The sequence below is a fragment of the Sapajus apella genome, unplaced genomic scaffold (genome assembly GCF_009761245.1).
Source record: "Sapajus apella isolate SASKATOON/1434 unplaced genomic scaffold, GSC_monkey_1.0 scaffold15, whole genome shotgun sequence".
NCBI classification, from domain to species: Eukaryota; Metazoa; Chordata; class Mammalia; order Primates; family Cebidae; genus Sapajus; species Sapajus apella.
In genome coordinates this window covers 11,472,629-11,492,015 of record NW_022436955.1, presented here as the reverse complement: position 1 = coordinate 11,492,015, position 19,387 = coordinate 11,472,629, and the positions used below count along the sequence as shown (strand labels likewise).

At 50.6% G+C, this 19,387-nt stretch overlaps 2 protein-coding genes and 1 non-coding gene across 5 annotated transcripts in view; 1 reads left to right on the top strand and 2 right to left on the bottom strand.

Annotated features, from left to right (window-relative positions):
* The window catches only part of PSKH1 (protein serine kinase H1), a 39,146-nt gene that overhangs the window by 8,399 nt on the left and 11,360 nt on the right, over nt 1–19,387 (bottom strand). For all 3 annotated transcript variants that reach the window (XM_032283775.1, XM_032283778.1, XM_032283777.1), the window contains exon 2: nt 14,222–15,248. In XM_032283775.1, the coding sequence (XP_032139666.1) occupies nt 14,222–15,178 (957 nt within the window). In that variant the 5' untranslated portion in view covers nt 15,179–15,248. The remainder of the gene's footprint in view (nt 1–14,221; nt 15,249–19,387) is intronic.
* Nucleotides 3,564–3,670, top strand: LOC116555881. The gene has a single exon (XR_004270724.1). It is a non-coding gene; the product is annotated as a U6 spliceosomal RNA (small nuclear RNA).
* LOC116555304 (NADH dehydrogenase [ubiquinone] 1 alpha subcomplex subunit 1-like) lies at nt 18,109–18,526 on the bottom strand. The gene has a single exon (XM_032283782.1). The coding sequence runs from the start codon at nt 18,460–18,462 to the stop codon at nt 18,250–18,252; it is 213 nt and encodes a 70-aa protein (XP_032139673.1). The 5' UTR covers nt 18,463–18,526; the 3' UTR covers nt 18,109–18,249.

Below are 19,387 nucleotides of genomic sequence, written 5' to 3'. Positions count from 1 at the left end.
AATCCAAACACTTCGGAGGCCAAGGTGGGCGGATCACCTGAGGTTGGGAGTTCAAGACCAGCCTGACCAACATGGTGAAACCACATTTTTATTTAAAAAAATAAAATAAAATAAAAAAGATCATGAAGGATGCTGTTTGCTCACTTCGCAATCAGCCTGCACCAGCAATCTAGTGATGTGTGCTTTTAAGAATGTCCTAGCCGGGCGCAGTGGCTCAAGCCTGTAATCTTAGCACTTTGGGAGGCCGAGGTGGGTGGATCACAAGGTCAAGAGATCGAGACCATTCTGGTCAACATGGTAAAGCCCCGTCTCTACTAAAAATACAAAACATTAGCTGGGCATGGTGGCGCGTGCCTGTAGTCCCAGCTACTCAGGAGGCTGAGGCAGGAGAATTGCCTGAACCCAGGAGGCGGAGGTTGCAGCAAGCCAAGATCCCGCCATTGCACTCCAGCCTGGGAAACAAGAGTGAAAACGGTTTCACAAAAAAAAAAAAAAAAAAAAAAAAAGAATGTCCTAGATGGACAGGCACGGTGGCTCCTAGCACCTTGGGAGGCTGAGGCAGGCAGATCACGAGGTCGAGAGATTGAGACCATCCTGGCCAACATGGTGAAACCCCATCTCTACTAAAAATACAAAAATTAGCTGGGCGTGGTGGCATATGCTTGTAGACCCACCTACTCGGAGGCTGAGGCAGGAGAATCGCTTGAACCTGGGAGGCGGAGGTTGGAGTGAGCCGAGATCGTGCCATTGCACTCCAGCCTGGTGACAGGCTCCGTCTTGGGAAAAAAAAAAAAAATGTCCTAGAGTAGCCCTGGAAGTTCCGATTTAGAAGCCTGCTGCAACATGATCTCTTTTATCTCTACTCATCAAGGTTTCTGCTGATGCCAAGTGATTCCCAGGGTCTAGCCTCTTTTTTTTGAGACGGAGTCTCACTCTGTCACCCAGAGTGAAGTGAAGTGCAGTGCCGCGATCTCGGCTCACTGTAACCTCCACCTTTCGGGTTCAATTGATTCTCCTGCCTCAACCTCCCAAGTAGCTGGGACTACAGGGGCATGCCACCACCCCCAGCAAATTTTTTGTATTTTTAGTAGAGATGGGGTTTCACCGTGTTAGCCAGGATGGTCTTTATCTCCTAACCTCGTGATCAGCCCACCTTAGCCTTCCAAAGTGCTGGGATTACAGGCGTGAGCCACCGCACATAGCATTTTTTTTTTTTTAAGACGGAGTTTTGTTCTTGTTGCCCAGGCTGGAATGCAATGGCACAATCTCATTGCAAACTCCACCTTCTGGGTCCAAGTAATTCTCCTGCCTCAGTCTCCCAAGTAGCTGGGATTACAGTCATGCACCACAACACCCAGCTAATTTTGTATGTTGAGGTTTCATCATGTTGGTCAGGCTGGTCTTGAACCCCTGACCTCAGGTGATCCACAGCCCTTCCAAACTGCTGAGATTACAGGCGTGAGCCACCATGCCTGGCCTTTTTTTTTTTTTTTGGGGGAGAGTCTCGCCTCTTAGCCCCGGCTGGGGGGCAATGGGCGGGTCTTGGCTCACTGCAACTCCACCTCCTGGGTCCTGATTCAAGCAATCCTCCTGCCTCAGCCTCCCAAGGAGCTGGGACTACAGGAAAGGCCACCATACCCAGCTAATTTTTGTATTTTTAGTAGAGACAGGGTTTTACCATGTTGGCCAGGCTGGTCTTGAACTCCTGCCCTCCTGATTCACCCGCCTCAGCCTCCCAAAGTGCTGGGATTACAGGCGTGAGCTACTGCACCTGGACTTTTTTTTTTTAACTTCTTTCCACCCTAATTTCTGAGGCAGTTTGGAGGCTCAATGGCTATTACCATCTCATCCACACTGTACTCTCTGTCTCTGGAACCCTTGCACACAGGACTTGGCTCAGGGCCAGCAATAGGTCAACATGGGAAGGCAGGAAGAATAAAGAGATGAATGTGACTGAGCCTTCTGCTCCAAGCTGGCTGGGCCACATGGGAGCAGAGCTCTCTAGGCACCACACATCTACCAAGTCATGTCAGGCATGATGGAGAAGACTAACCTTGTGATGGGAGGACTGATCAGGGAAGGTGAGCCTGGAGGAGCACAGCCAGTGAAGCTGGCTGGACCAGGTCACCATCAAATATGCTATGCAACTGAGAGCCTGCCTCCACCTTGGCAGGGGTGGGAGAAGGATGAGCATGGGAGGCTATGAGTGGATCTAAAGAGGTCAGGGCTAGGCACAGTGGCTCATACCTCTAATTCCAGGACTTAGGGAGGCCGAGGCGGGAGGATCACTTGAGGCCAGGAGTTCAAGACCAGGTTAGGCAACATAGTAAGAACCTATCTCTACAACAAATCTAAAAAATTAGCTGGGCCGGCCTGGCGCAGTGGCTCACGCCTGTAATCCCAGCACTCTGGGAGGCCGAGGCGGGCGGATCACCTGAGGTCGGGAGTTCAAGAAAAATTAGCTGGGTGTGGTGGAGGCGGAGGCAGGAGGATGGCTTGGACCCAGGAGTTTAAGGGTACAATGATAATCACGCCACTGCACCCCAGCCTGGGCTCTACAACAAGACATTGTCTCTATTAAAAAATAAATAAATAAATACAAATAAAGAGGTCAGAATGTGGGAGAGATGACAGCCCAGCATCTCCCAGAGGAACTCGAGGGCCCAGAAGCAACAGAGCCTATGAAGAGCGGTGCTCTCCAGGTGGAGACAGACAATGAAAAGACAGGGGAGAGGGGACAGCTGACGCACCAGGGATGGCTCTGAGCACAAGCCACCACACCCCGCTCTTTGTTGGCCGGGCCTCAAGGGCTGGAGGTGGAAAAAGTGATGAAAGGCAGCTGTGACCCAGGCTGCCGTGATGCTATAGGTGGTCAGCGGGAACAGCTGAATGCAGCAGCATGGGGGTTGGGTCTGCTCCTGCCATTACAGGGAAGCTGCTGCTCTCTGGGGTGTGCGCAACCAGGGCAGCAGCAACAAAGGGACACCTAGAAGACAGGGCTCTAGGGAGCCCAGTGGTGACACAGAGATGGCATAAGAGGGGGCTCCTGCTCTTCTCTACTCAGAGCTGTCTGTGGCCTCACATGGAGGGAGCTGCCTCTGTCTTCCTGCCAGAGGGTCTCCAACCAAGGGCAGGTCCCCAACCACAGTGACCAATGAGGGTCCACCACCTCCACCCAGTGGCCCAAACCAGGCCACTTCCCAGTGACCAGTCAGGAATCCAGCCTGAGGCTATCTGCTCCTGCAGTGAAGGAGAGGGACTTAATCTATTGAACACTTCATGCTTCAGTGAGGTGGGGATGGCTTTTCCCCATGGGACCCTTCCTGGCCGGATATGGAGGCATCTGCTTGTCCTCATGGGATCCTCATGCAGCCCCAGCAGGCCAGCAGGAAAGGGCTTAGGGATGGATGCCTCATAGCGAAGGATTCTAAACTGATTTGTGTTTGCTCGTGCTGTCAGTTATTGGGACAGTCATGGGAAAGCCATCTTCTGACTCTGGGAGCAGGGGTCAGTAAGAAGAGAGTAATGCAGTATGTTTAAGGAAAAAAAAAAAAAAAAGAAGAGTGCTCGCTTCAGCAGTACATATACTAAAATTGGAACAATACAGAGAAGATTAGCATGGCCACTGCGCAAGGATGACACACAAATTCGTGAAGCGTTCCATATTTAAAAAAAGAAGAAAAAAAAAAGAAGAGAGGTGAGCTGATGGGTGCATCACAGTCCTCATCCACATTGAAGGTGAGAAAAGTCAGGCAATTGAAGCATCCAGGAGAATCCAAGCATAAGCCAGGGAACATGCTCCCTGCCTTCCCACATCCACTCTGCCACCAGCATATACATTTGGTCTGCTCTCCCGACACCCAGACAGCCCTCCCCACGACTCTGGGGTAAGGTCCTATCCTTGCTCACATGGCTGCTCCTTGTGGCATGTAAGGGGAGGTGAGGAGCAGGGAGGGAGACAGAAAGAGCATAGCCCAGGTGCAGTGGATCACACATGTAATCCCAGCACTTTGGGAGGCAGAAGCGGGCAGATCACCTGAGGTCGGGAGTTCGAGGCCAGCCTGACCAACATGAAGAAACCCCATCTCTACTAAAAATACAAAAAATTAGCTGGGTGAGGTGGCACATGCCTGCAACCTCAGCTACTCAGGAAGCTGAGGCAGGAGAATCACTTGAACCCAGGTGGCGGAGGTTACAGTGAGCCAAGTTTGTGCCATTATACTCCAGGCTGGGAAACAAGAGGGAAAAAAAAAAGAGCATAGAGGCCGGGCGCAGTGGCTCAAGCCTGTAATCCCAGCACTTTGGGAGGCCGAGGCGGGTGGATCACGAGGTCAAGAGATCGAGACCATCCTGGTCAACAAGGTGAAACCTCGTCTCTACTAAAAATACAAAAATTAGCTGGGCATGATGGTGCGTGCCTGTAGTCTCAGCTACTTGGGAGGCTGAGGCCGGAGAATTGCTTGAACCCAGGAGGCGGAGGTTGCGGTGAGCCGCGATCGTGCCATTGCACTCCAGTCTGGGCAACAACAACAAAACTCCGTCTCAAAAAAAAAAAAAAAAAAAAAAAAAAAAGAGCATAGAAACCAGGCTGCATAACCAAGCCCTGTCACCTAGAGAGCACTGAGACATGCCATATTCTCTGCACCTCATTTTATCTTCTACATCCCAAGGCATGTTAGAGTCACTTTAATAAGTGGGGAGGCTGGGCGTGGTGGCTCACATCTGTAATCCCAGCACTTTGGAAGACTGAAGCAGGCAGATCACCTGAGGTTAGGAGTTTGAGACCAGCCTGGCCAATGTGGTGAAAGCCTGTTTCTACTAAAAATACAAAAATTAGCCAGGCATGGTGGCTGGAGCCTGTAATCCCACCTACTTGGGAAGCTGAGGCAGGAGAATCATTTGAACCTGGGGGCGACGGCTGCAGTGAGCCAAGATTGTACCACTGCACTCCAGCCTGTGCAACAGAGCAAGACTCCTTCTCAAAAACAAACAAAAAAATTCGGGGAAAAAAAAAGTGGGGAAATCAGGGCCAGTCATGGTGGCTCACGCCTGTAATCCCAGCATTTTGGGAGGCTGAGGTGGGCGGATCACTTGAGGTCAGGGTTTCGAGACCAGCCTGGCCAACATGGCGAAACCCTGTCTACTGAAAATACAAAAAAGCCAGGCGTGGTGGTACATGCCTGTAATCCCAGCTACTCAGGAGGCTGAGGTGGGAGAATTGCTTGAACCCAAAAGGTGGAGGCTTCAGTGAGCCGAGATCACGCCACTGCACTCCAGCCTGGGAGACAGAGTGAGACTCCATCTCAAAAAAAAATAGAACTATAGGTGACCAAGCTCACTGCCCCTTCAGGTATATTTGGTCCCAGATCAATGTATGGTTAACCTGCAACCCAGACACCCACCCCTGGGAAGCCACCTCCCACCAGCCTTTGTCACCCAGGCAGCAACAGAGTGGCCCTGAAGGTGGCCTTCCCCTCACAAGCAGCACTTACAGGGCTGTGAGAACTTCTACCCAAGCCCATCTGTTCCTGGTACAGTCACCTGGCTCACCCACAGCTCAGAGACTGCCCAAGCAGAGGAGGGTGATAATTCAGGATATTGAAGGCAGCAGACGGAAAAGCTCCTAATGGCATCACTCTAATATCAATCCTACAAAAGCCCCTTCATCCGTCCTGCCTCTAGGAATAGAACTCTTGACAAAAGCACTGACATCAAGGATGTCACATTTCATGTCAAGTGAATCACAGACTCTCCCCATTGGAGGACCCTGACAGTCCTCTAGCATGAGTCTGCAGCTGATGACTCACCTTCTGTGCCATCCTTTAGAAACAGCTCCTCTAGGACTCCCGGGCCTCATGTGACGGGAAGCCACCTCTCAAGGTGACTCATTGTGTCCTCAGACTGCTCTCACACTCACACAGGCCTTCCCTACCTCTCCTAACCTGTGTCTCCCCACCACTTCCAGCATGCCCTCTCCACTTCAGCGTGCCCTCTCCACTCCAGGGTGCCCTCTCCACTCCAGTGCCTCTGGGTGCTGGGTAAACATTCAGATTTCTCCTCTCCAGTTATCTCTTCCTCAGCATCTGCTCCTCTTTCAAGAGTCTTGTATTTGCCCTAAAAGTTGACGAGCACGCACCAGCCCTGGGCCTTCAAATCCTCCCCCAGCCCATGCCCACAGGCAGCTATGGCCAGCAGCCTAAGTGCATCGCCAGCAGGCTCTCTGCTTCCTCGTGGAAGTCTGGTCCCTTGGGAGCACTCCACTGGCTGCACAGGTTGTCTGCCTGCCAGCAGTAACATTTCGGACCCTTCCCAGGGCATCACCAATAGCCACTGGTGCTCCCCTCAGGAGAAGCTAAGAGAAAGTTCCCCTACCAGTTATCAATTATAAATACTCCAGTTCAACCCAGCATATAGTTACCACTGTGCACTAGGCCTGGACATGACAGTGGAGACTGTATATACTGATGTACATGCTATCCTCAAGGACCCTACCGGCTAGAGGGGAGAGATGTATCCATAGATCACAGCCCAGAAAGCACTGAAACAAGACACCAGCAACGTGCTAAGGCACATGTACCAGGGAGAGCAGATTGTAGCAGTGGACAGGCCAAGAACTCTGAAGCCAAGGCAGCCTGCAATCAAATCCCAGACCTGCCATCCTCCAGTTGGGAGACCACAGCCAAGTTACGTAACCTCACCATCCTCAAGTTTCCTCATCTGTAAGGAGAAGATTACGTACTACTTGGCAGTGACTGGAGATAAGGGGTGCAGAATACCCAGCCTTGGGCCTGCTACTCAGTAGGCACCACACAATGGCAGCAGGCAGCATTATTCCTAAAGGAAACAACTAAGACCAACATGGGGAGCAGCATAAACAGTTTACGCAGAAGCTTGGGGTGGAAAGTGAATGGAGGCAATGACTCGGGCCAGTGGTGTGTATGGAGTGGGCTGGTGTCTAGGGCCTGGGCTTCCGGCTGGGGGATCTGGAGTGCCAGGATAGTAGGTAGGATCCCACGTGCTCTCCAGGTCAGAGAGCAGCCAGGAATCTTCTCCAAGCCTGCCCATACAAGCTGACGTCCCTCCTGCAGAGCAGGGCTCTGCCCCATACTCCCTCACCTGCAACGCTGTGACTTACGCATACCATGTGGATCCCACCCCCCGGGATCCCTGATCTGCCCCAAACATCCCCAGGAAGCCAGGAGGGAATTATTCCAATAGCCTCCAGTTAGCCTTCCTTCTGCCAGCCTCCCTTCCCTCGTTCTGCTTCCTTCCTCCTCCACTACCCAGAACCCAGAGGGTTCCTCCCACAGTGCAGAGGGCTCCCAACAACACCAGGCCCGCCTCCCGCCTTTTCAAACTCTGCTGTGTCACTCCCAATCTCCTTTTTATTCTGGAGCACCCAGCAATGCCTGCTTCTTGGGGCCTCCTCCTTCTCAAAATTCATCTTCTGGAGGAAGCTTTCTATTCAAGTCCATGGAAGCCACTGAACGCGACACAGGACTGGGGCTGCATGGATGGAGCCCGCAGGAAACAAGCACACTGGACAGGGCCTGGTGTACTGGAGACAGCACTCTACAGGGTCAGGGAACAGGAAAGGTGCCCCTAGAAAGGCACCAAGCACCATGAGACACTGGCTGGTGAGGAATGCATACCTCCAAACTCTGCTGCATCAGAGGTCCTCCATTCAAACAGCAACATCCCCCCTCAGCATGGCACACTCTTTCTCTCACAGAGGTTCTCCTGGCAGAGCCTTGCTCATTTAGAAGGCCTTCATCAGGGCAAACACCTATCATACATATAGGACAGATGGCTGGAGTAGGTGGGGTCAGGACCCAACCACCTGACCTGAACACCACAGTCCATGTTCCAGACTGCCCAGGCCCAGTGGCTCTGTGTCAAGGCCTGTGTTCACATGTGCCTGCCAATGCAGGTTCATCCTATGGCCATTTCCTATTCCAGTTCCTTCTCCCCAGGCAATCTCAACCTCCACGGATGGGAAGAACAGGCCTTCATGTCTCTTGCATTTTCCCCAGGTATGCGCAGGTGCTTGTGGGTCGGCAGTGGCCAGGACAACAACAACAAAAAAGCCTATCCTAGTGTTCTGGGACAGAGCTATAAAAGCATGCTAGGTTGCTGGCAGGAACTTGAAGGAGATGCTGCCTCTGCTTACCAGTAGACCGTCTGGCTGTGAAGTGAGCGGCTGGAAGGGGTGATTGCTGGGCCCATTCTAGTGATGTCTGTCCTCACCTCCATGCAAAAACGTAAAGAGGAACCAGGGCCCTGCCAGGGAGTGGAAGAGGCTGGTACTTCTCAGACTCCTAATGTTCATACATATCCCCTGGAATCTCATTAAAATGTAGAGTTTGATTCAATAGGTCTAGGTGGGGCTTGAGGGTCTGCTGGACTGGTCTCCAGCTGAGAGAGCCTCATCTCATGATGAGGACCCCTCCCCCAGGAAATGTCCTGGAGCTCTCCACAGGGGGTGGTAGAATCTGATTTTGGGGGTCAGCCAAGCTCCTGGTTACAGATAAGGGCCACCAGAGCCTGCCGGGACTTGCCTCTGGAGCTACAAACTGATGCTTTTCAGCTCCAGGAAAAGGGTAGTAGGAGAAAAGGCTGGGCAGTGCCTCAACATTCACTCACTCACTGTGAGCCCCAGAGTGCTGTCCTGTGATTCCAGCAGAGCAGTGGACAGAATCTAAGGACTGGGTCTTTCGGTTACAGTAGGAGCGGACAGGAATACACTCCCCACCCCATTCGTCATTTTCCAACCCTCAGGTAATCAATAGCCAGTTAGCAAGACTGCACAAGCCCCATTTAGATAAACTGCCAGATCAATAACTGCCAGAATCAGGAACTTGGCAAACCTACAGGCTTGTAGCAGAGTCTTTCCTCTGTCAGTGTATCTTGGGAAATCTCTCTCCCTGACTCCTGAGCTAAGCTCAAATGTCCCCTCTGCCAGATGGACTCTCAAGAGCCTGGCACCATGCAGAGCTCCCAGAACACAATCAGCCTCTCAAGCGTCAGACATTTACAGATCAAACTTCAGTTTCACCGGGCTTGGTGGCTCACGCCTATAATCCTACCCATTTTGGGAGACCGAGGCAGGCGGATCACCTGAGGTCAGGAGTTTGAGACCAGCCTGGCCAATATGATGAAACCCCATCTCTACCAAAAATACAAAAATTAGCAAGGCATGGTGGCACCTACCTATAATCCCAGCTACCCAGGAGGTTAAGGCAGGAGAATCAGTGTAACCAGGGAGATGGAGGCTGCAGTTAGCTGAGATCATGCCATTGCACTCCAGCTTGGGAGACAGAGTGAGACTCCGTCTAAAAGGAAAAAAAAAATTCAGGCCAGGTACAGTGACTCACACCTATAATCCCAGCACTCTGGGAGGCCAAGGCGAGCAGATCATCTGAAGTCAGGAGTTTGAGACTAGCCTGACCAACATGGAGAAAACCCCGTCTCTACTAAAAATACAAAATTAGCCAGGTGTGGTGGCGCTTACCTGTAGTCCCAGCTACTCGGGAGGCTGAGGCAGGAGAATTGCTTAACCCCAGAGGTGGCAGCTGCAGCGAACTGAGATCTAGCCATTGCACTCCAGCCTGAGCAATAAGGGCGAAACTCCATCTCAAAAAAAAAAAAAAAAAAAAAGACAGTGTCTTGCTCCATCCTTGCTCTATCACACAGGCTGGAGTGCAGTGACACAAATAGCTCTCTGCAACCTTGAACTCCTGGGCTCAAGTGATCCTCCCACCTCAGCCTCCTGAGTTGCTAGAGTACAGGGGTGTGCCACCACACCCAGCTGATTTTTTTTTTTTTTAAGAGATGGGGTTTCACTATGTTGCCCAGGCTGGTCTGAAACTCCTGGCTTCAGGTGATACTCCTGCCTCAGCCTCCTAAACTGTGCTGAGGTTATAGATGTAAGCCACTGTGCCTAGCCTGGGAGAGGATTTTTCTTTTCTTTTTTTTTTGAGACAGAGTCTCAGTTTGTCGCCAGGCTGCAGTGCAGTGGCACAATCTCAGCTCACTGCAACCTCGGCTCACTGCAACGTCCACCTCCCGGGTTCAAGTGATTCTCCTGCCTTAGCCTACCAAGTAGCTGAGATTACAGGCACCCGCCACCACGCCCAGCTAATTTTGTATTTTTAGCAGAGATGGGGTTTTCTCCATGGTCTTGAACTCCCAACCTCAGGTGATCTGCCCACCTCAGCCTCCCAAAGTGCTTGGATTATAGGCATGAGCCATCGTACCCCTGTAGAAAAGGATTTCTTTTTTTCTTTTGCGATTGAGTCTTACTCTATCCCCCAGGCTGGAGTGCAGTGGTGCGATCTCGGTTCACTGCAACCTCTGCCACCCAGGTTCAAGCAATCCTCCTGCCTCAGCCTCCCGAGTAGCTGGGATTACAGGTGCCTGCCACTGCACCTGGCTAATTTATTTATTTATTTATTTATTTTGTATTTTTAGTAGAGAGAGGGTTTCACCATTGGCCAGACAGGTCTTGAACTTCTGACCTCCGGTGATCCACCTGCGTTGGCCTCCCAAAGTGCTGGGATTATAGGCATGAGCCACTGTGCCCAGCCATGGAAAGGATTTCTTATCACCGGTTTATAGCTACAGATTGTGCCAAACTGATGGCCAATCCATATCTGAGAACTAAGTAAACATAAGGTCACTGCCCCAACGTTATTGAGGAGGATCATCATCAAGATCAAGGGGCTTCATCTTTAGGTTGCTCCATCACCACCTGTGCCTGCTCCTCTCACTCTTCCCAGAGGCTTCCATAGACCCAAAAGCTCACACTTGCCATGATGACGCTGGGAACCAAACCCAAAGCTTTATCTGAGCCTTGAATCAAATCTAATTAGACTGGAATGGTCCTGAGTGAGACAGTTAATTCACTGTTGGCCACTCCTGACTCCTGACTGTTAATTGAGTATTAAGGACTATGCTCTGGCTTCCCAGGCTCTCATTCAGTATCAATATGGTCCCATTTACTGCCCAGTGCTATAAGCATGTAACAGCCAGATTTTCTTTTTTCTTTTTTTTTTTTTTTGAGATGGAGTCTCATTTTGTCACCGAGGCTGGAGTGCAATGGCACGATCTCAGGTCACTGCAACCTCCGCCTCCTAGGTTCAAGCAATTTTCCTGCCTCAGCCTCCTGAGTGGCTGTGATTACAGGCACACGCCGCCATGCCGGCTAATTTTTTATATTTTTAGTAGAGATGCGGTTTCACCGTGTTCCCCAGGCTGGTCTTGAACTCCTGAGCTCAGGCAATCCACCCACCTTGGCCTCCCAAACTGCTAGAATTACAGGTGTGAGCTACCACACCAGTACTGACAGCCAGATTTTCTGCAGAACCCACCTTTCCACTTAAAATCTGAGAGTGGGCCAGATGTGGTGGCTCACACCTGTAACCCCAGCACTTTGGGAGGCCAAGGTGGGTGGATCACCTGAGGTCAGGAGTTCGAGACCAGCCTGACCAATATGGGAAAACCCCATGTCTTAAAAACAAAAAAAGAGACAGAGGAAAAAAAAAAATCTGAGAGGCCGGGCATGGTGGCTCACACCTGTAATCTGAGCACTTTGGGAGGCCGAGGCAGGCAGATCACCTGAGGCCAAGAGTTCAAGACCAGCCTGGCCAACATGGTAAAACCCTGTCTTTATTTTTTTTAATTTAAAAAAATAAATAAATAATAAATAAAAACAAATAAAAAATTTGAGAATGACAGTGGGCCAGGACTGAATTCTCCACAACGCTGACCACTCTGCAATAACCACCTGGTATTCTACAGTAGCCCCTTCACCCCTAGGCCCACCGGTCCTAGTTACTGATATAAATCTTCACACCACCCGCTTGACTCCTATTCAACCATCTCCTAAGAGTGGTACAAACAGATACCCTCCTCTGTGCCTACAACAGAGTCGGCCTGAAGAGGAAAGCTTCCCTCCCTTCCTTGTGCCACCTTTGAGAGATATGACATGGGGATGCCCCTAGAGAATGCTACCCCCCTCCCCAGCAGAAGGAAGTCCTTGATGGACCCCAAAGCCACATCCGGAAGCTGTCAGGGAAGGTGCTACAGCATAGGACCTCAAGCGCTGAAGGCAAAGTAAGTGGCGTGAGGCTGTTGGATGACTTTTTTTTTTTTTTGAGAAGAAGTTTCACTCTTTTTGCCCAGGCTGGAGTACAATGGCACAATCTCAGTTCACTGCAACCTGTGCTTCCTGGGTCCAAGCAATTCTCCTGCCTCAGCACCCCCAAGCAGCTGGGATTATAGGCGCACGCCACTACACCCAGCTAATTTTGTATTTTTAGCAGAGATGGGGTTTCACCATGTTGGTCAGGCTAGTCTTGAACTCCTGACCTCCAGCAATCCACCCACCTCAGTCTCCCTAAGTGCTGAGATTACAGGCATGAGCTGCGCCAGCCATCTGTTGGGTGACTCTTGAAGGAAATGCTGGCTGGAGCCAGAGAAGGCCTGGCCCACACCCATGGGAGGAAAGCTGGGCCACAGAAGGGAGCTACTCCAGAGCTTTTTCACATCCACAGATGTGCAAGACGCATGGATAGCAGCTTGGCAGGTCCACACCTGAGGGGGCTCTATGAGGAACTTCCTAGAAGAGGGGACACTCACTGCCTTGGCAAAATCCTGTTGTCCTGCAAAGCCCACTTCCCTCCCACATAAAGCTGGCACACACTCTCTTCTTCACAGCCTTCCCAGCATACCACTGGGCTGCCATGCTCACTGCTTCCTGCAGTCAGTCTTGTCTTCCACTCAGTCAGCATCCTTCCTAAGGACCAACCAGCTCTCACTATTCTGTACCTTCCTTTGGCTCCCAACAGTGCTAAAACCTCACACATTTGGGAGGTATCTGGACTACCACTGGATTCAAAGACACAAACTGATGGCATGCTGGTTGAATCTGACCCACAGGTTAGTGTTTGTTGGCACACAAGAAGCTGATTAAATATGTGAATTAGAATATTCTTTTAGTTTTTTTTTTTTTCTTGAGACGGAGTCACTCTGTCGCCGAGGCTGTCGATCTCAGTTAATTGCAACCTCTGCCTTCCGGGTTCAAGCAGTGTATCAGAATATTCTAACATTTTAAGATTAGATTTTCTGGCCAGGAGTGGTGTCTCATGCCTGTAATCCCAGCACTTTAGGAGGCCAAGGCAGGCAAATCACCTAAGGTCTGGAGTTCGAGACCAGCCTGGCCACCATGACAAAACCTCGTCTCTACTAAAATATAAAAATTGGCCGGGCGAGGTGGCACATGCCTGTAATCCCAGCTACTTGGGAGGCTGAGGTAGGAGAATCACTTGAACCCAGGAAGCGGAGATTGCAGTGAGCCGAGATTGTGCCACTACACTCCAGCCTCCAGCCTGGGCAACACAGCGAGACTCCATCTCAAAAAAAAAAAAAAAAAAGATCAGATTGTCTAGCTTCTCTTTTTAAAAAAATCAGAATATCTGGACACATAAGAAGCTCCTTGTGTGGCAAAACTGGACAGAGATAAGAAGCTGCTCTCTGAGATGGGTATGTTCAGTCTAGCTTGCCTGGGGCCCCACGGAGCAGGTGCTGGGAAGGCCCTGCCCACATTCTCTCAGCTCACCCCTGAGCCCATCTGCAGCTGCGGCACACTGCTCTGTGCCTGGTGACAGCTTCCCACTGCCAGTGCCTGCATCTCTCTGCTTCTCTGCCTGAAGACTTTCTTCAGCACTAGTTGGCAACAGGACAGCCAAGAAGCGCCAGGGATTTGGTACCTTCAAAGAAATTCTCAACCCATGAGGTACAGGAGTCAGTGAATTAAAAGGAAAAAAAAAGAAGAAACTCACATTCCTGCCCTTCGGTGGTACAACATGAGGCCCATTCCACATGGTTATTACCAAGGTCCCCAGTGGCCCACAGTGGCAATAGACTTCTCAATATACTCTACTGACTTTCTCCCTTTCCCACCTCACTTTCTCCACTCCTTCACCTGTAATTACTCGAAGCACATCCCAAATAAACTATCTGGTCCCAAGTCCTTGCCTCGGAGTTCACCTTGAGGAAACCCAAACTACATTCAGACAGTCTCACTTTTTCCCTTTTATGTGACCTGCTTGGCCCTCATGAACATAGCCCTGAGGACGTACCTCTGGCTGAGAGTGGCAGGATATACCTGCCCCTGCAGGTGCCTCCCCAATATCCCAGGACAGGGACAGGGAAGACTCACCTCCCCCGAATAACTGTACTTGCCCCTGAGGATCTGCCGGTATAGCCGGGTGCGGTTGTCATCCTCAAAGGGCATGGTGCCACTGAGCAGGATGTAGGCAATAACGCCCAGCGCCCACATGTCCACTGAGTTGGTGTAGGGCTTGCGGACCAGGACTTCTGGGGCAATGTATTCGGGCGTGCCACAGGTGGTCTTCATCAAGCAGTCATCACCCTTCTTTCGGGCACTGGCCAAGCCAAAGTCGGTGATAATGATCTTAGAGTCAGTGCCTGGATGGTAATAGAGCAGATTCTCAGGCTTGAGGTCTCGGTGTGTGATGCCCAGTGCGTGCAGATACCGGACGCCATCCAGCACCATCTGCAGCACCCGTGTGGCGTCACGCTCGGTGAAGGATCCCTTGGCAATGATGCGATCGAAGAGCTCTCCACCCGTGGCCAGCTCCATCACCATGTACACCCGCTCCTGTGTCTCGAACACCTCCACCAGCTGGATGATGTTGGCATGACGCACCCGACGCAGCACGCGAAGCTCCGACTCACACACCTCCCGCCCCTCCCGGTACTTGGTCTCGATCATCTTGATGGCATATGGCTGCCGGGTTGCACGATGCTCCACACGTACCACTCGGCTGAAGCTGCCTCGGCCAATTAGGGCCTTGATGTCATACTTAGCTGTCACACGTGGGTCAAACTTGGCCCTGTACTTAGCTACCCTGGCCCTGCATGGTGGTTCTGAGGGAGGCTCTGTGTGGCCAGCAGTTGGGGTACTGGAGCAGGGGTGTGCATGTTGACTTGCTGCCGGGAACCCGGCTTTGACAGGGCCAACACTGTCCACCTCTGTAATGAAGTGCTTGTACACATCACTCTTAGTGCCACTGAAGGGCTCCACCTTCTTGACCAGATCCAGCTGGACATCCTTAGGTGGCTCAGGAAGGACCTTGCTTGTCCCACAGCCCATCACGGACACGAGGGCATCCTCTCCAGAGAGGCTGGCAGGACCTGCTCTGAAGGCAGTGCCCCGTCTACACCTATGCACAAAGAGAGAACAAGTCAGCACAGCCAGGAAAACTCAAAGGAAACCAGCCATGCTCCTCAGCCCTCCCTCTCCAGAAATGCAGTCTCATTAAAACCAAAGTCTTGGCCGGGCGCGGTGGCTCAAGCCTGTAATCCCAGCACTTTGGGAGGCCGAGGTGGGTGGATCACGAGGTCAAGAGATCAAGACCATCCTGGTCAACATGATAAAACCCCATCTCTACTAAAAATACAAAAATTAGCTGGGCATGGTGGTACGTGCCTGTAATCCCAGCTACTCAGGAGGCTGAGGCAGGAGAATTGAACCCAGGAGGCGGAGGTTGCGGTGAGCCGAGGTCGTGCCATTGCACTCCAGCCTGGGTAACATGAGTCAAACTCGATCTCAAAAAAAAAAAAAAAGAAAAAAAAATCCCAAGTGCTGGCTCTCATATATTTTCTGCGTCAGGAGTATGGCTTTGCTGTTCAAGAGCCCTGGCTCAACACAGGGTCTAGCTGAATGGATGGCCTGAGCTTCACAGCTTTGACTCATATCTCCCTGGGCCTCAGTCTCATGCTGCTCTTCAACCCTGAGAGGCGGCAGGAACACACACAGCCTCAGCTGTCAGGGCGCCCACCCTCCTCACTCCTCTGCTGGGGCCCCTTATCCTAGCTGAAGTCCCATGTTCCTAAAATGTTAAAATCATTCCTCTTATTACTCTGACTCATCTTTTCTGAAATGGGGGTGTGAAGTGTTGGAGGCCTGCTCTCTAACACCATCACCCACCAGGGCTCAGAAAGCTGCTTCTCCAAGGCCTCCTTCAAGGATATCTTTCCCAGCCCTTTAGGCCTCCTACAGGGGTTGGTCCCATTGCAACAAACAACAAACCACTTCCCTGGGACTCTGCCCTAACCTCATTCTCCTGGAAGGTTTCCACTTCTTTGCTAATGCACCATACCCACCCTGGCAGTTTAACTCCCTGTTCCATTGTCTCTCACTTCCCCAGCACACTGCATGGATGGCTGAAATCCCACACAAGGCTCAGAGCTGCTGGAATCAATCCCAGTGAACTTGGGACCACAAGACTCAGCGCACTGCCACTGGGTGACTGCAAAACCTTCCTGGTCTTCATTCAAGAGTCAGAGGTGGGGCCAGGCGTGGTGGCTCATGCCTGTAATCCCAGCACTTTGGAAGGCCAAGGCAGGCAGATCACCTGAGGTCAGGAGTTCGAGACCAGCCTGGCCAACATGGTGAAACCCTGTCTCTACTAAAAATACAAAAATTAGCTGAGCGTGGTGATAGGGGCCTATAATCCTAGCTACTTGGCGGCTGAGACAGGAGAATCGCTTGAACCCCAATGGTGGAAGTTGCAGTGAGCTGACATTGCACCACCACACTACAGCCTGGGTAAAAGAGCGAAACTCCGTCGCAAAAAAAAAAAAAAAGAATAAGAGAGGCTTGAGCTCAGAGAGAACACTCACAGTTTCACCCAGATTTAACTCAGAATAAAGATCGGGGTATCCTGCTCCCTTACAATGAAGATCCAGGAGCCAGTTCTTCCAGTTTGAGTCCCAGACAGAGATGTTCAAACTATGAATACCCTGAGGCTTGGGAGGCCTGGACAAGGTGCAGTGCTGAAGTTACTGCTTTCCAGAGGTCACCACCTGTCTACTGAGAGGGCCCTTCTCTGTGTCGACCTGAGGCCCCCAAGGGTTGAAAAGAGCTAGGATTTCCTACTAATTATGACATACGCGATGGGCTCAGTGGCTCACTCCTGTAATCCCAACACTTTGAAAGGCTGAAGTGAGCGGATCGCCTGAGGTCAGGAGCTCAAGACCAGCCTGGCCGACATGGCAAAATGTCGTCTCTACTAAAAGTACAAAACCATTAGCTGGGCGTGGTGGGGCACACCTGTAACCCCAGCTACTTGGAGGCTGAGGCAGAAGAATCGCTTGAACCCGGGAGGTCGCGGTTGCAGTGAGCCAAGATGGCGCCACTGCACTCCAGCCTGGGTGACAGAGCAAGATCTGTCTCAAAAAAAAAAAAAAAAAAAATGACACACAGAACTGAAAGAGAAATGATCAATTAAGACAAGACATTTATTGAATATCTAGTAGATACCAGGGGCACAGGAATAAATAAAACATGGTCCAATGTACCAATGTAGGTCATATTTTAACACACACGTAGAACATGCTCAATTAACTCACAATCTAAATAAAAATAAAAACATAAAAACAGATACTTTCTTTTTTTTGAGACATTTGCTGCCATCAACAGCAGCAGAAGGAGGCCCCGGCAAGTTTTACTATGGCATCTTGAGGACCACAGAGAGCCAGGTGCTGTGGCTCACGCCTGTAATCCTAGCACTTTGGGAGGCCGAGGTGGGTGGATCACCTGAGGTCAGGAGTTCAAGACCAGCCTGGCCATCATGGTGAAACCCCATATTTAAAAAAAAAAAAAAAAAAAGCGGACCACAGAGAACCCACAGAGACCATCAGACCTGTACTTTACCCAGGCTGGAGTATACTGGCATGATCTCAGCTAACTACAACCTCTGCCTCCCAAGTTCAAGCAATTCTCATGCCTCAGCCTCCTGACTACCAAGGCGCCCACCACCATGCTTGGCTAATTTTTGTATTTTTAGTAGAAAAAGGGTTTTGGTATGTTGACCAGGCTGATCTCCAACTCCTGACCTCAAGTGATCGCCGGCTTTAGCCTCCCAAAGTGCTAGGATAACAGGTGTGAGCCCCTGCACCCAGCCAAAAACATAATTTCAATATGACATGGTGTTAAGCTTAAGAACCAACAGCAGATAATGTAGAATGAAGCTGGGGTTAGGAATAGCTTCCTGATGGAGGTGATCTCCATGATGAATCTTTTTTTTTTTTTTTTTTTCATTTTATTTTTATTAAGCACTACATAACACACTGCATGCTACATAATATACTGTATAATCTTCTAGCAGGGGTAGATGACCATAACTGAGTTATTTTTTCATCAATCAGGAAAATGCTTCTTTAATCAATGTTCTCCAAACCCTTTGACTTATAGTAAAGATCAACTCCAGAGATGCGCCTATCTCTTTCCATCAAATTCCATGGATACAAAACATGAGCAATCCTTTTTTCCTTGCCACCGTTAGTGAACTTCTGGATGTACGCGGTAGACACTCCTGGAATAAGCAAGCACACGCCCATGGCGGCGAGTCCAGGGAGTATCTCGAACCACATCTCTGCCCGGTTACCTAGGCCAAAACCCTACTTCAAGGTCCTTGAACCATGATGAATCTTATAGCAAGAGTCACATGAAGAAAGGTGGGAATGGTGTTTCAGGGAGAGAATAACACACTGCAATGGCTCAGAAACACAGAGTAACCTCCTGTGTCTGGGAATGGGCAGTTTGGTGGCACAAGGTCAGGGATGTGGAGATGAAGTTATAGAAGGTCAGCAGAAGCTGGTTATGGAGAGCAACACAAGTAAGGACCAGGACCTTTCTGGGAAGTGAAGGAGAGCTATGAAAGCGTTTACGAGGAAAGAGGCAATCAGATCTGTGCTTAGAGAGAAGGATGATGTTAACCTGGAGGAGGTTCAGAGTGGATTAAAAGGGCCAGTGAGAGTGGGGTGCCACCTTGGCCAGGTGTGGTAATCCCAGCACTTCGGGATGTGGAGGTGGGAGGACAGCTTGAGTGCAGGAGTTTGAGACTAGCCTGGAGAACACAGTAAGACCCTGTCTCTACAAAAGATTAAAAATTAGCTGGGTATGATGGCATGCACCTGTAGTCCCAGTTACTTCGGAGGCTAAGGCAGGATTGCTTGAGCCCAGGAGTTCAAGGCTGCAGTGAGCTATGATCACACTACTGCACTCTAGCCTGGGCGACACAGCAAGACCCTGTCTCAGAAAAGAAAAACAGAAAAAAAGAGTGTAGTGCCCCAAACAGTGGAGTAGAATCGAGAGATAGCAGCAGTAGAACTTCCATGTCAGGTGGAAGGGAAGAATGAGGGCAGCACCTAGACCCTTGCACAGGAGTGCAGCAGGAGGGACAGATTTGGGAAGCAGTGGAGAGTTCAGTTTTGGATGTGTGGGGTGCATGTGGAACATCCATGTGACATTTACAGAACATTTAATCTTTTTTTTTTTTTTTTTTTTTTTTTTTTT

What these genes read in the sequence shown, in the direction of transcription:
- LOC116555304 (XM_032283782.1), bottom strand. Translation starts at nt 18,462, where the DNA reads ATGTGGTTCGAGATACTCCCTGGACTCGCCGCCATGGGCGTGTGCTTG.